This window comes from Primulina tabacum, chromosome 15, assembly GCF_025594145.1.
Source record: "Primulina tabacum isolate GXHZ01 chromosome 15, ASM2559414v2, whole genome shotgun sequence".
NCBI classification, from domain to species: domain Eukaryota; kingdom Viridiplantae; phylum Streptophyta; class Magnoliopsida; order Lamiales; family Gesneriaceae; genus Primulina; species Primulina tabacum.
The window spans coordinates 25,106,506-25,121,298 of record NC_134564.1 but is presented as its reverse complement, the minus strand read 5'-3'; the positions used below and the strand labels follow the sequence as shown (position 1 = coordinate 25,121,298).

Below are 14,793 nucleotides of genomic sequence, written 5' to 3'. Positions count from 1 at the left end.
AGGGGTGGCCAATTTAGTGGACTAAATTTTCAGTTCTACCTTGCTGTGTACGTGCGTCCAAGAAGGTCCTCAGTGAAAGTTGTGACTCGGTTGTTGGGGCTGGTAGTAAGACTGGGTTGGAGAATGGTTCACTCTTGAATTTCTATAACTTGGAGACGTAAAAAATTGGGTGGATTTTGGAATCTGCAAGTAGCTGTAGTTGGTATGCTACTTGTTCCACCTTTTCTAATACTTTAAACGGCCCAAAGTAGCGAGGAAATAGTTTGGTATTGCTACGAGGTGCGGTGCTCTGCTGGCGATATGTTGGAAGCTTTCGTAGTATATAGTCCCCTATCTCAAAGGTGACATCTTGATGTTTGGCATCAAAATTCAGTTTCATGACATTGTGTGCTTGTAAAAGGCGATCACGGAGTTGGTGTAGAAGCTGGTCAGTTTGTTGCAACGCATGATCGGCCTCTGCAGTGTGTGCTTGGCCTGGGATGTAGGACAAGAGACTAGAAGTTTGCGATCATAAACTACTTCGAAAAGGGTCGCCCTGAGAGTAGTGTGAAAACTAGTGTTATAGCAGAATTCAGACCGTGACAACCACTCAAATCATTTATGTGGATGATCCCATGTAAAGCAGCGCAGGTTACATTTCCAATGTGATTTACCACCTCAATTTGACCATTGGATTGAGGGTGATAGACTGAGCTGAAGCACAATTTTGTTCCACTCAACTTGAAGAGTTCCTGCCAAAAAGCACTTGTGAAAGTTGCATCCATATCACTAACGATTGTCTCCGATAATCCGTGGAGTTTAAAAATGTTGTCAAAAAAGATTTTGGCCACTAAAAATGCTGTATAAGGATGGTGAGTCCTAAAAAGTGAGCATATTTTGAAAAACGATCAACGACCACCAAAATGGCATTCTTCTCTTGCAAGCGTGGTAGTCCTTCTATGAAATCCATCGAGATATCTGCCCAAATGTAATGAGGAGTTGGCAAGGGCTGTAGGAGTCCTACAGGCTTCACAACTTAAGTTTTGTTATGCTGGCAATTAGAACAATTAGAGACGAAATCCTGAACCTGTCGCTTCATGCCTGGCCAATAGAAATCACGGCCTCTCATGGCAACTCATTTACCATGGCCACAATAGGTGTTGTTAAATTTGTGTGAAGGAGAAGGTAAATCTTGGACTTGAACCTTAAGATGTCATCCTGGAATTCCCATGGTCCTAGCACATCACCATGCATAAGTTCCTGGACTATGTGCTGTACTTCAAGATTGGTGGACTCTGTTTCTCGAACTGCTGCCACAAAGTCCCAATGAGGTTTTGAAATGGCCATCAAGCAACCTTCATCGTCATTTGGATGCGAGAGATCATCAGCTACTATATTGGATTGGTCTGCACGATACTCTACCGTAAAATCATACCCCATTAATTTACTTATCCAATGTTGTGGTGAAGTTGAGATGTGTTGCTCCAACAAGAATTTGAGGATATAATGATATGTGCGGACAATAAAAGAGCTTCCCCAAAAATAAGACCGCCAATGTCGTACCGCCTTGGTGAGTCCAGTCAACTCCTTTTCATATACTGGTAGTTTGTTGTGACGTTGGGCAAGGGTGCTACTGAAAAATGCGATGGGCTGGCCTTGCTGTTGTAGGACGGCTCCAAGCCCAGATTATGATGCATCATACTCTACTATAAAAGTGACAGTGAAGTCGGGAAGGGCCAACACAGGGGTTGATGCTAGTGCCTTCTTCAGAGTGTCAAAGGCACGTAAGCTGCCTCCGGACCATGAGAAGTCATGTTTCTTCAGCATGTTGGTTAATGGGCAGCAATAATTCCATAATTTTGTACCAACTTTCGATAGTAGCCCGCTAACCCAAGAAAGCCTCTAAGTGCTCGAACAGTCATGGGTTGAGGCCAATGGATAATGGCTGATATTTTTCATTTATCCACGCTCACCCCGACTTTGGAAACCACATGCCCCAAATAAGAAACTTGTTTTTGAGAAACGAGCACTTGGATTTGTTCAAGAATAAGTGTAGGCACAAGACATGTTCATTATGGAGCCTTGCCTTCCCACTTGGAAAAGATTTACGAGCTTCTGGTATCTGGTAATTTCATTGCATTTTTTGGGCAACATAGCTGGAGAGGAACAACAGAATATTCGCAGATTTGTCGGAGTCCATGGATGTCGCCTGGTAGAAGATCAAATTCAGAGTTGCGAATTAGACGACTAAGCTGACAGAGTTTAATCACTTATTTATTTCAGACTTAGTTAGGGATTAAAAATTTATATGGTCATGATGATAGTATGGTAGTGTTTTCTCGATTTACACTGTCACTCTTTTTGCGGATTACTCATCCGCTTCTATTGTAACACTTATATTATTATAATAAGTTTAGTTTCCCATCGAAAAAAAAAGAATGGTAAACGCTTCCTGAAGGTGGAATCCGGAACGGAGGTCCAGCTTGGTAAAGTACTCGGTGTCATGAAGTTATTCTAATAATTCATCCATAACTAAAATGGGAAATTTTTCTTTCACTTCCTTTGCATTCAAAGATTGTTAATCAACGCAGAAACACTGTGATTCATAGGATTTCTAAACTAACAGAATCAGCGAAGAAAAATGAGATGAACTGGATCGAATTATTCACTTTTCCAGCATGTCGGCACATTGTTTGTCTATTTCATCCTTTTGTGCATGGGGATACCGATAGGATCTGTCATTTTCACGAGTATAATTTTGTGGCTGAATCCTCGAGGTGAAGGTAGTCCTCGTGATTCCTCAAAAAAGATGTTATATTCCTCTAAAATATATTGTAATTGGGAATGAGATATACCCTCCGAGAGTTTGGTTGCAAGGTTTCAGGTTGTGGATGTAAGAGTGGGTTCTCCTTTCCATGCAACATGTTCTCCCTCCCAAAGGAATTCCATCTTCGTTCTATCGAAGTCCCATGTGATACTTCCGAGAGTTCGAAACCAATTGACACCCATGACGGCATCAAATTCTCCCCGTTTTAGGACAAAGAAGTCGACGAGGAATAGGTGTTCTTCCAACTGAATAGGTACTTGCACGGTTTGGAACTCCATAAATCGCATTAATAGAGATGCCCAGCGTGTTTGATTCTTCTGGTTCGCCCTCATCATAAGTAGTGTTGGCCTCGATCACTTCCAGACGAAATAACCTCTTACACCCATGACAGCATCAAATTCTCCCCATGTCAGGACAAAGAAGTCGACGAGGAATAGGTGTTCTTCCAACTGAATAGGTACTTGCATGGTTTGGAACTCCATAAATCGCATTCATAGAGATGCCCAGCGTGTTTGATTCTTCTGGTTCGCCCTCATCATAAGTAGTGTTGGCCTCGATCACTTCCTGACGGAATAACCTCTTGCATCGATGCCCTGGGACGAAGAGTTCGTTACAATTAAAACACAACTCTCTGGTATGTCGCTCCTCCATCTCGGATCTGCAGTCTGCTCAATTGCTTAATGAACGATGCGGGAGTTGTGGAGTTGGGTCGCTTAGTGGAAAGTGTAATTTCAGATCGCCTTGCTCCTGGGCGCCTATCAAATAATCGGGTCAGTCCCATTGCTGTTGACAAATCTTTGGGCAGATGAATTTCCACCTCAGTTGAAATGTGCTCTTGTAGCCCGTTAATGAAAATTTCCGCCTCTTGCTTGCTGTTGAGAGAAGAGGCTCGGGCAGATAATTGTTCAAATCGTCGTATGTATTCCAAGACCAAGAGGTTCAGGCATAATTTGGATAATTCACCCAGTTTGTTTGAGCGTATCGGAGGCCCAAATCTCAGGTGACAGTATTCTTTGAAGACTTCCTCCGATGTATGTTGATGGCAGAAGAAATGCTCACATCGGCTAATCCAACTGAGAGGATAAGATAAGCCATCAAATCGGGGAAAATCTATCTTGAAATATTTGGGCACGAATGGACGCGTTCCTCCATTGTACTCAGATGTGCAGGATTCATGGGAATATGACCCAATTATCCATTATTTTCCTTGTTGTTCTGCGGCTAATAGATGCTTGGGAGGCGGCCAATTCTTCAAGTCGTCGTTCCAGATTCGGTTGTCGACGATCTTGTTCTTCGATATTGGCATTGAACAGATCGGCAAGGCTCATCAGTTGCTATTGGAGTGCCTGTAAATCGCCCATAGCGCATGTCTCTAATACCAACTTGTTATGAGGGGATCTAGTTATAGGACAATGGATAGATCGATCGTTGAGCTATTTGGAATTCAAGATATCCTTTTTCCTTTTATTCATTAGTTGAGTAGTTCAAATGCAAAAATAGAGTCATCGCTTATTTATGAAAGGCGTGGCTTAATGCATTCTTACATCCTGAAATTATGCCATTTATGGCAGAAATGGAAAGTAACTTAAGATTGTATCAGTCTTTGCAGATTTCCCTACTCTTTATTCTAGAATCTTCCATGGCTGAATTGTTGTTAAATTATGTACCAGGGCTTTGCATCTTGATCCGTTTGCGTACTGGGCTGGTTTGGATCCATGATACCCTCCCTCTCTCATGTTTTTGTGACATCCCCTTTCACTCTTAACCGTTTCATCAACTTATTGCTCCCATTTGATCTCATTAATGTCTTGCTTCATTTACTTTAAGATGTATTTGGTTGTGAACTTACGTGAATAAAAAATGTTGAATTTGAATGGAGTTTCTGAAATACAACAATATGGGGTCAGGACAACGCATATCTCGAGTACTAAACTAGTAAAAGGTACTGACAGAAGAGGGAAAACCGAGATGTAATCTTATTAGTACGTTGGTTTGCCATAAAAAATATCAGCATTCTTTCGATTTAACTTTCGACTAGGGCATTGTCAGAGCACTGCATGGAGGAAGATATTTCTAATCAAAGAAAGAGCTCGCTTGTACCTTCTAATCCTTACTTGGCATACATGAGCCACATGCTAAACAATTGGTATTAAAAGTAAGTTTAATTCAAGAAACAGACACAATTTTCTTTATTTTTTGTACATATATACATATACACACACACATACACAAACTCACGCATGCATTCTAAGGTGGAACAAGTAGTTTCAAATAGAAAAGGTTTGTGGTTGGAACTTGGAACATACGATATTATATTCAGTGAAGAAGAAATAGGAATGTTTTTAGTATATGGAAACAATAATATTCTATTCCTTCAGTCAAGAAATTAGGATTACTTCTTTAATTTAATAGGATGTCTATTTTATAAATTTACGCAGCAGTTGTACCAATTTTTATGGAAAACGTAGAGAAAATATGTGTTCTTTATTCTCAAATCTAAGTTGTTCTATTTCTCTCAACATTCAGAATAGTTTACAGGATTGTGTATCAGTAGAATTCGATTTTTGACCGATTTAGTTTCCTAGAATCATTTCTTGTCAGTTTGTAGTTTCCTAGAATAGTTATCTTGTATCATTATATAATTTACATTGTACTCTTACTTTTCGATAGAATAATATTAACTCTTCCATTCCTATATTCTCTAATATGGCATCACCGACATGCTGATCCTCTTCGATAGAATAATATTAACTCTTCCATTCCTATATTCTCTAATATGGCATCACCGACACGCTGATCCTCTTAGAGCAAAAGCCCTAGCCTTCCAAACCTTAATACGACCGTGCGGCCCGTAACCCAACCCTTATTACAGCCACGTGCGCTCAAACCATAGTTACAGCCAAATTTTCTCCATTTGATTTTTTGGTGGTAATATGAATGGAGTGAGATTCCAATGTGGGTGGCTGGGTTGTAGTGGCCTTTAGCAGATTCATGTATTGCTCAGAAACAGCTTCAGACATGTTGGACAGATGCTGATCTTTGGTTCTATGTTGGTTCTAATATGAGCGAATGTATATTCGTGGAAGGGGAAAATCGGTTATTTGACAGGTGAAAAACAGGAGCCCAGGATCGGGGATCCAACCTACCCGACATGGGATGCCAAAAATTCTATGGTAATGACTTGGTTGGTGAATTCTATGAAGGAAGATATAAGCTCCAATTACATGTGGTACCACAGGGCTAAGGAGCTTTGGTGAATGTTAATCAAATGTATTCTGACTTGCATAATCAATATCAAGTATATGAATTGACGTTGAAACTTGGAGAAATCCGCCAAGTGAGGATAGCTTTACTAAGTACTTTAATTTTGGATTTATTAAATGATTATGCGAGGAACTCATTGTAGAATTGTAAACATTATAAAAAGGTGGTGGAAGCCAATCGAATTTTTAAATTCCATATTGACCTTAATGTTGAGTTTGATGAGGTTAGACTGTTAGAGGAAGAATAACAGGAAGGCAGCCCCTTCCCCTTCCATTGGAGAAGAATTTTCTGAGGAAAGTCGTCGCCTTGTAAGGCTTGGCAAGAAAACTTCCAGCTGCATGATTGAAAACTCTGCCCTTGCTGCTGGAAGCAAAACTGATCAAAACTCTTCCAAAAGGGCTGAGAGAAAAACTTGTGTGTGATGTGAGGGTTTAAATAAACCACAACATACAGTGAAGAACTGCTGGAAGATTCATGGTAACCCAGAAAACTGGAAAGGATCATGTGAGGGCAGATTTAATCGTCCACCTGCTGTTGCCCATGAAGCTGAAACTGTTCCCTTTAACAAAGAGCAGGTGAATCACTTCTAAAGCTACTAAAATCCAACTCAGGACTTTTGGGTACTCCTAATACTTCCCTTGCGCAAACAGGTAGGATTAAACAACCCTTACATGTCATTTTTTGACCCCTTGGGTTATCGATTCAGGCGCTCCCAATCATATAACAAGTTTTCCACTTTTATTTAGTACTTACACCCCTTGCTATGGTTATGAAAAAAACCGTATAGCAGGCGTCCATATTATCCGTGGCCGGTAAAGGTTCGGTTAATTTATCTAACACTTTCTCTCTTAAATATATTCTTCATATCCCTAAACTTGCTTGTAACCTTCTATCAGTTAGGAAATTATCTAAAGGTTATAAATGTAGCGCCATGCCGCCATCTTCTTTGAATCTCACTGTATTTTCCAGGAACAGAGCTCAGGGAAGACGATTGCGAGTGCTAAACGGATAGATGGCCTTTACTATTCGGAAGATTCAGAATCTAAAATTAAAGACATCAAAGGTCTTAGTAGTACTAGTTTGATCTTTGTTAAGGATCAGATTATGCTTTAGCAATGGATTCTTCCAAGTTTTGTTGTGAAAACTCCATTTATCAAAAAGTCACATAACTGTTTATCCCTCAAGACCTTATCAGCTTCAAGACCTTTTTTTGTGATGTTTGGGGTCCCTCAAAAATCAATACTTTGTCCGGTAAGAGATGGTTGGTGACTTTTATTGATAATCATATCCGTCTAAATGGATTTATTTAATTTAATTAGCAAAAAGTTTGAAGATGGAATTTTAATTAAAAGTTTTACTTTGATCGAAGATCGGTTTCAAAGAAAAATTGGAATTCTTCATATCGATCACAGAATAAAGTACTTTAAAGAAGTCTTGGGAACTTTTTGAAAGAAAATGACATTCATTATTCATCTACTTGTGTTAATATACATCAGCAAAAAGGTATTGCCGAACGTAAAAATAAACATCGACTTGAAGTTGTTCGTGCAGTTATGTTTTCCGTGCATGTTCCTAGACCTATGGGGAGAAGCTATGTTAACTGCATCATAATTGATAAATAGAATGTCTACTCATGTTTTGAACTATAATACATCCCTAAATTGACTTGAGCAATGTTTTCCGAAAACACGTATAATATCTTATCTGCCTCCTAAATTATTTGGATGCTATGTCCATTTATCAAGTAAAGGATACTCAAATTAGATCCAAGGGCTGAAAAAAGTAATTGATGGTTATGCACCAAACAAGAAAGGCTACAAGTGTTTTAATCCAAAGACTAGGAAGAATATAATAACTACGGATGTTACTTTCCTTGAACATCAACCAGACTATCACAAAATTTCTCTCCTGGGGAAGAACGAAAGAGACAGAAATTTTTGGGACATTATTCCCACCACTTTATCTCTACAAAAACTTGTGAATCGTGATAATGAAAATGAAATTGTTATTCCTAATACCATTTTGTTGGCATTGCTAACTCTATCATATGAAGAGAAGTGGTATCTACAGTTCCTAAGGTACAAAATCTATAGTTTCATGTCTACACAAGGAGAAAGAATCATCAAAAAAGAGTAGAGATCCCACTACTCCTTTATCCCAAGCTCAATCTAACACCCTGGCAGTGAACCTAGAAAAGATTCAGGTACTCTAGACACTTCTTCATCAACTAGCATTCCCTGTCCTGATGAATTTTCCAAGCCTAGTATCATATCTAGTCCTAAAAACCCACTAGACAATCTTGATATTCCTATAGCTAATAGGAAACGAAAACGCTCCTGTACCGATCATCCAATCACCAAATATCTATCATATGGTAAGCTTTCAAAAATACATGCAGCCTTTATATCCAATATTTCCAATTTGTTTGTACCAAGAAACATTTAAGAAGAAACAATGACGGAAAAGATGAAGGCTTTGACGAAAAGGGGGACATAGGAAATTGTAGACTTACCCAATGATCATAAAGCACACTTTCCAATATGGAGTTTTAGAAGAGGAAGATTTTATGAGCTTCCCACAAGGATTTGAAGAGGTAATTTGCTGTAACAAAGTTTGCAATCTCGGATATTCCTTACATGGCTTAAACAATCTCGAAGAGCTTGGTTCAAAAGCTTTGCAAAAGTTGTAAAAAGCTCTGGTTATTTTCAGAGCCACGTTAACTATACATTGTTCTATAAACAGTCTAATAAAACTAAAATTGCATTTTTTATTGTCTATGCAGATCATAGTATCTTAACAGGGAATTCGCTTCAAAATTTGGCACATTTAAAGAAAAAAAGGCACAAGGCTTTGAGACCAAAAGGCCTAGAACTACTAAAGTACTTTCTCAGTATGGAATTTGCAAGATCACGAGAAGAAATCATTGCAAACCAAAGAAAGTACATTCTAGATCTACTCAAAGAGACAATACTTCTGAGGTGCAAGGCTGCCGAGACTCCAATTGAAGCTAATATAAAGCTTAATCCCACAAAACCTATAGATGTGACCGAAAGATAATTTTAAAAGATTGGTAGGTAGATCAAACTACTTATCACATACAAGTCCTATAGCTTTTGCAATAAGCTTGGTGAGACAATTCAGGCACTCACTGAGATAGGAACACGTTGATGCTACTCATAGAACATTAAGGCACCTAAAGGGAACCCCCGGGAAATATATGATGCTTAGAAACTTTTTTTTCATAGGAAACATATTTTATTAATTGGTAATTAGAGATTACAATAAGCGGATAAGAAATCCGCTCTAATTAAGGTAGATTAAATCAGACTACAACACCATAATCATGACATTACAAGTTTCCAGTCCCTAGCTAAGTCTGCAATACTAAGATGCCGATATTCCGGCCGTATCACCGACCAACTCGCAACCCTGAATTTTATTTTATCCCAAACCTCGTCGACTGACTCCGACTTCTCTTCAAATACTCTTATGTTCCTTTCCAACCAAATGGACCAGAACATACAATGAACAATCATAATCCAGAACGTCAGATGTTTTCTTCCAGATTGCAAAAAATGGTTCCATAATAAACATCTCCTTTGCCTTCTCCGGAAAAACCCAAACCAAATCCAGCTCTTTCAATGCCTGCCGCCAAAGTTTTGACGCAAAAGTACAATGAAGTAGTAAATGATCTTGACTTTCCGCATTCCTTCTACACAAACAACACCATTGTGGACTTAACACACAGGCCGGCCATCTTCTCAATACAAACTGATTTTTATTTCATTTAGTTTCCTAGAAGCATTTCTTCTACAGTTGTTAGTTTCCTAGAATAGTTCTCTTGCATCATTACATAATTATAAATTGTATTCTTTCTTTTCACTAGAATAAAATTAATTATTCCATTCCTATATTCTCTAATAGGAAGTAACTAGAGGAAGTAGAGTGGCTAGTGGTTGAATGTAGTAATAAAGCGGCAAAAATATTAAGGTAGCGATTCCTATCTATCAGGTGCACAACCAAATGTCAACGCTAACCAATCAAATCCTAAGTGGCCTGTGTAAACCTGAAAAACCAGAGTGCTAACTCATATTCGCTTTCTGTGTTATGGCATTATTGCCACAAGATGAAACAAAATAAATTACTTTGTTTACACCAGGTGGCAAATCAATTATAAATGCTGCACAACATAAAAAAAAATATTTGTTTCTAGGAAAGAGAAAAGTGTAATATCTCATAGCATTCACATGAATAACTAACTATATGAAAAATAACCCTTTAAGAAAAGGCGACTGACCGCAATAGAAGTAAGAAGTGGATAAGGATCTGGGGCTTCATAAAGTTTTTGATAAATGTTAAGAAAAGCATTTTCTCCGAATTTCGCTCTCTTTGTTAGTTTATCAACCTCTTCTTGATAATCCTTAAGTAATGCTTTGAACAACTCCAACTTCTCTTCATTGGAAGCCTTCTTAAAATCTGTTAGCATGAAAAAATAACATACAATAAGCTGGCACTGATTTATTGAAATGTTGAAGCTTCACTTTTCACAATCATGTATCGCGGAATGATGACAAATGTTGATCAGATAAATCAATACCTCTAGTGCTTTCTGCAAGCTTTCGGCGATTTTTCTGGCTGTTTTCTTGATTTTCTGCAATTCTCAGTCCTTGCTCGTCCAAGATGCTCCTTTCTTTCTCTAGATCAAAATCTGCAAGTAATAAAATTTACACATTTCATTTTAAACATCAACCTTTTTCCTTTCTCAAGGTGAATGAAACATGTATGCTTCGTATCGTTATAAGCAGCATCTCCTATTGAAGAATAATTGCAATGCATCTTGACAGGTAATAAACTCCATTAAGTTCATTATTACTTGAGTGGCAACATATATTAGTCTAGATCAATAATGGTGTAATATGATTACGCTGAAACAGGTTAGCTGAGTTGGGTTCTCAACTTATTCCTCAGAATATCGGCATGCAGATTGTCATATCCATCCATAGTTTATCTAAATTATATTTTGTTTCTTATTAAAAAAAGAACATTTCAAAATCATCTCAAAGGCAACTTCTACTGTTCTAATGAACATCTTGATTTTAGTTCAAGCTGCAACACTACATTTGGCACCTATAATCTTAAAAACACCAATCCGTCAAAAAATAGCAAAGGATGAAATGGGAGGTCAATCTTGGATATCAGAGAGCCAAAATTACTGTACGAAGTTCCAAGTTTAATCATGAAAGAATCGCGGTAATCAAGAAATTTTAAAAAAATAAATAAATTAAAGCAAATCGCACTTGGAAATATGCAGAAACCAAGTAGATTGTAAAACTCACGAACTAAGACAATCTACACAAAAATACCTTTCCAGAAAGTAGCGACAGCAGAAACATTGCTCGAGGAAGACAATGGAGTCCATTTTTCCCTCTCCAAACCTCCCCCTCCGACCGATCCTTCCATTGCCGATCTCGATCCGAAGCGCTCAAAGTTCGATCAATTTACACTCAAACTTCAATCAAATTACAGTGATTAAATATACCAAATACTCTCGATAATTCCACTATAGAACTACAAAAAAAAAAAACCAAATAAAAATCATAATTAATTTTGAAATCTATAAAATCAGAATTGTCAGCGATTCGTCTCTCACCTTGTGATTCACATTACCTCCAGGCTCCCAAATACTTAGTCGATTCTCGTGGCCAACCTTTCCACCGCAATCCGTCAGCTTTCAACGGCGGCAGAATCCCAGTCGTCGGAAATCTTCGAGTCCCTGAATCGATCTTTGGCAAAGCTTACAGCAGCAACCGGAGGCAAAGTTACTTCATCGAGTAATAGGAAATTTAAGTGTTCCTTTTCCTTTTGTTTATAAAATAAATGAGCATTATTCCCCAATTTACTTTTTATAAAATATTACTTGTATATTCATTTTTCCTAGGAAGTATATAGTATACTAAAAAAATTAATGTAAGAAATTTATTTAAAAATTTATTTTTTATGCAAATATTCATAACTACACAATTTTATTTTATTTTTTTTATTTTTCAATTTTGATTAATTTTTAAAATATATATTTATAAAAGGTTTCATGAATATTTTATTTGTAACATGCTATTTTAAAATAATTAATTTTTATTTAAAGGTAATTAGCCCTTGCTATATTATATACCTACACGCACACACACAAGTTACATGAAGAGCAGCGGCCGATTCCTTGCAATTGCCAAGGGAAGTTTTGATTTTTCTCTCCTTTATTCCTCTTTTTTCTTCTTCATTCTTCCCTCCACTAACGATCACTCGACTCCCTTTCACCTTAAGGTAGGTTTTCTGGTCGGTTTTGTCAAGAAAAAAGGGAAGAAATCGTCATCTGTTTGTCACCGGCGCTCCACAGCACCGATATTCGTATTTCAAGTGTTTTAAACGCAAAGTCACGTTCTAAACCCTTCCTTTTACATCATTCAAACCATAATATGTGTGTTTAATGTTTGGTGCATGAATAACATCTATAGTTTCGATTTTTATAAAGTTATAACACATTATACATCGTATCGACGTTTTAACGTATGTTTTGGATGGTTATTGATACAACGGAACATTGCTGTCATAAGAGACGCTTGGGAGGGATGCCTAGATTTTAGATGTACGGTTTTACAAGGTCTTAGTCGTCTGGAAGTCAAGGCAAAGGGCTGGGAGGCGGGCTACAATGGCTGCACGCGTTCTGTCGCCGAGGGGAATGCGCCACTTGTCCTCTTCGGGGTTCGACCTTCGGTTCACGGTTTGGCCAAGGGTTGGGTCTGGAGAAGGGCTGCATCGGGGCTTGGTCTAGGGTTAGAGGAGTGTCTAAGGTAGTGGCTAAAGGATGGATTCGGGAGGAGCAACGTCGGACGCATGGGCTCGGCGCAAGAGACTAGGGGCGCGCGGGTTGTGGTAACATTTTTTTCTAGATTTTAGGGACTTCTATCATATGATGAGGAGGTTGAGGGGCTCTTCCAGGGGCTGTTATGCATCTTAGGAAGGTACTCAAGGCTTGGTTGTGTCCGAGCCCGAGTCGGGAAGAGTTAGAGAGAAGGATATACGCGTACGGGTCGAAACGAGGCTTGGGCGGAGTTGTTCGTCGTCGATTCGTGGGATGTTGTAGCAAGTTTAGTCGCATGATAGGTTGTAAATAAATTTATGGTATGGCTTAGAGAGGACTTGGGTAGAGGTCAAAAGTATAAAATCGAGGAATTTAAAGTTTCGAGGTTTTTGACAACGTGTCGAGCAAATTCGATAACCCGAAAAATATATTTTTGAGTTGGATGTAAAGTTTATGATTTTATAACGTATTATTGACGTAGGGAAAAGTTTATGATGCGAAAATGTTTTAATTATGCTTTAAAATGTTGAGGCATGCTTATTTCAGAATTTTCGAGGAAATGATATTTATTATATAAAAGGAAGGAAAAGAAATTATTTTGAAGGATGTGATTTGACTGTAACACAGAGGACATGTGAGGGATCCGTCGCAAAAAAGTGCGGTGAACTTACTTTATTTTAGGCCACGGTCCAGTGACGAGAGTTGTTGACGCACCGCCGCCAGGTACCATAGTTTATAGATTGATCAATCGAACAGAGGATAAATATAAAGGATAGTCACTTTCAATTATCAATTTTCGCCGAAAATGAGTTATGATAAATGATGGGGAAACGCTATATAATGTTAAGTATTTTAAATGAGTTATGAAAATATGTGTGCTTACGATTTTTTTAGTCGAAGGTATTTTATTAAAAGTATTCTTTTTAAATGCATGTGTTTGTATATGTATTAATTACTATTACTGTTAGAATGTGTTGAGTCATTAGACTCACTAGGTTTGATGGTTGCAGGTGAGGAAAATGATGAGGGTGGAGGCTTCGACTCTTGAACGGACTGGAATGGATTGGACAATACACACTCGAAGACCTCTTGTTTCCGCGTTATTTTAAAGGATTTAATGAAAGTTAAATTTTTATTTTGAGGAGTTTTTAATACTTGATTTTATGGACGTTCGAGTAATTTTTTTAGACATTGAAATTTATTTGGATATGGTATCATATTAACTTTTCATTTAGCATTTTTCCCAAATTGAAGCTTTAATTAATTATTTTCAGAGTTATTTTCGTGACTTATATATAAAAAATTTTCTAGTATTATTTAATTAAAGTAGGAGTGAGGGACGCTTCAAGGAGAAATATATATATATATATATTTTCGAGTACGAGCTCGAATAACTCGATATTTTCACAAGTCGATCTCGAACTTGAAATTAAATATTCGATCGAGTTCGAGTCAAGATCGAGCTACAAAACTTAAAATGAGTTGAACTTGAGTAGTATGATACGTGAGCTCAACTCGACTCGTGTGCACCGGTAATCCATACCTTATCTTCTAATTTTAATAGTGTTTTAAGCAAACAGATGTTAAGATTATTAATTATACAAGGGAAAATTGCTTATAAATCTCGAAAATCAAACTTATATTATCCATCAGTCCACGTGTGGGTGTTTGTGTGTGCTCATCCCCTCTTCAATTTATTTTATTTTATTTTATTTGTTTGAGCTCATCGATAAGACCAATGGACTAATTTACCCTCTTTCATTTGAAGCATGTCATGTCCAAGCTTTTTTCTTCATTCCAATTTCATGCATTGCTTCCACTGCCAATGGCGTTCGTACTCACCTAGAAATCTAGCATTTTGGTAAAT

At 37.8% G+C, this 14,793-nt stretch overlaps 1 protein-coding gene across 3 annotated transcripts in view; it reads right to left on the bottom strand.

The window, feature by feature from the left end:
• The window catches only part of LOC142526376 (protein CASP), a 37,554-nt gene extending 25,648 nt beyond the window's left edge, over nucleotides 1-11,906 (bottom strand). The window contains exons 1-4 of one of the 3 annotated variants that reach the window (XM_075630732.1): nucleotides 11,721-11,906; nucleotides 11,434-11,638; nucleotides 10,668-10,778; nucleotides 10,368-10,546 (exon numbers count right to left, since the gene is read on the bottom strand). In XM_075630732.1, the coding sequence (XP_075486847.1) occupies nucleotides 10,368-10,546; nucleotides 10,668-10,778; nucleotides 11,434-11,530 (387 nt within the window). In that variant the 5' untranslated portion in view covers nucleotides 11,531-11,638; nucleotides 11,721-11,906. The remainder of the gene's footprint in view (nucleotides 1-10,367; nucleotides 10,547-10,667; nucleotides 10,779-11,433; nucleotides 11,639-11,720) is intronic. The other 2 variants (XM_075630730.1, XM_075630731.1) reach the window with 2 other exon arrangements.
• Nucleotides 11,907-14,793: the final 2,887 nt, after the last annotated feature.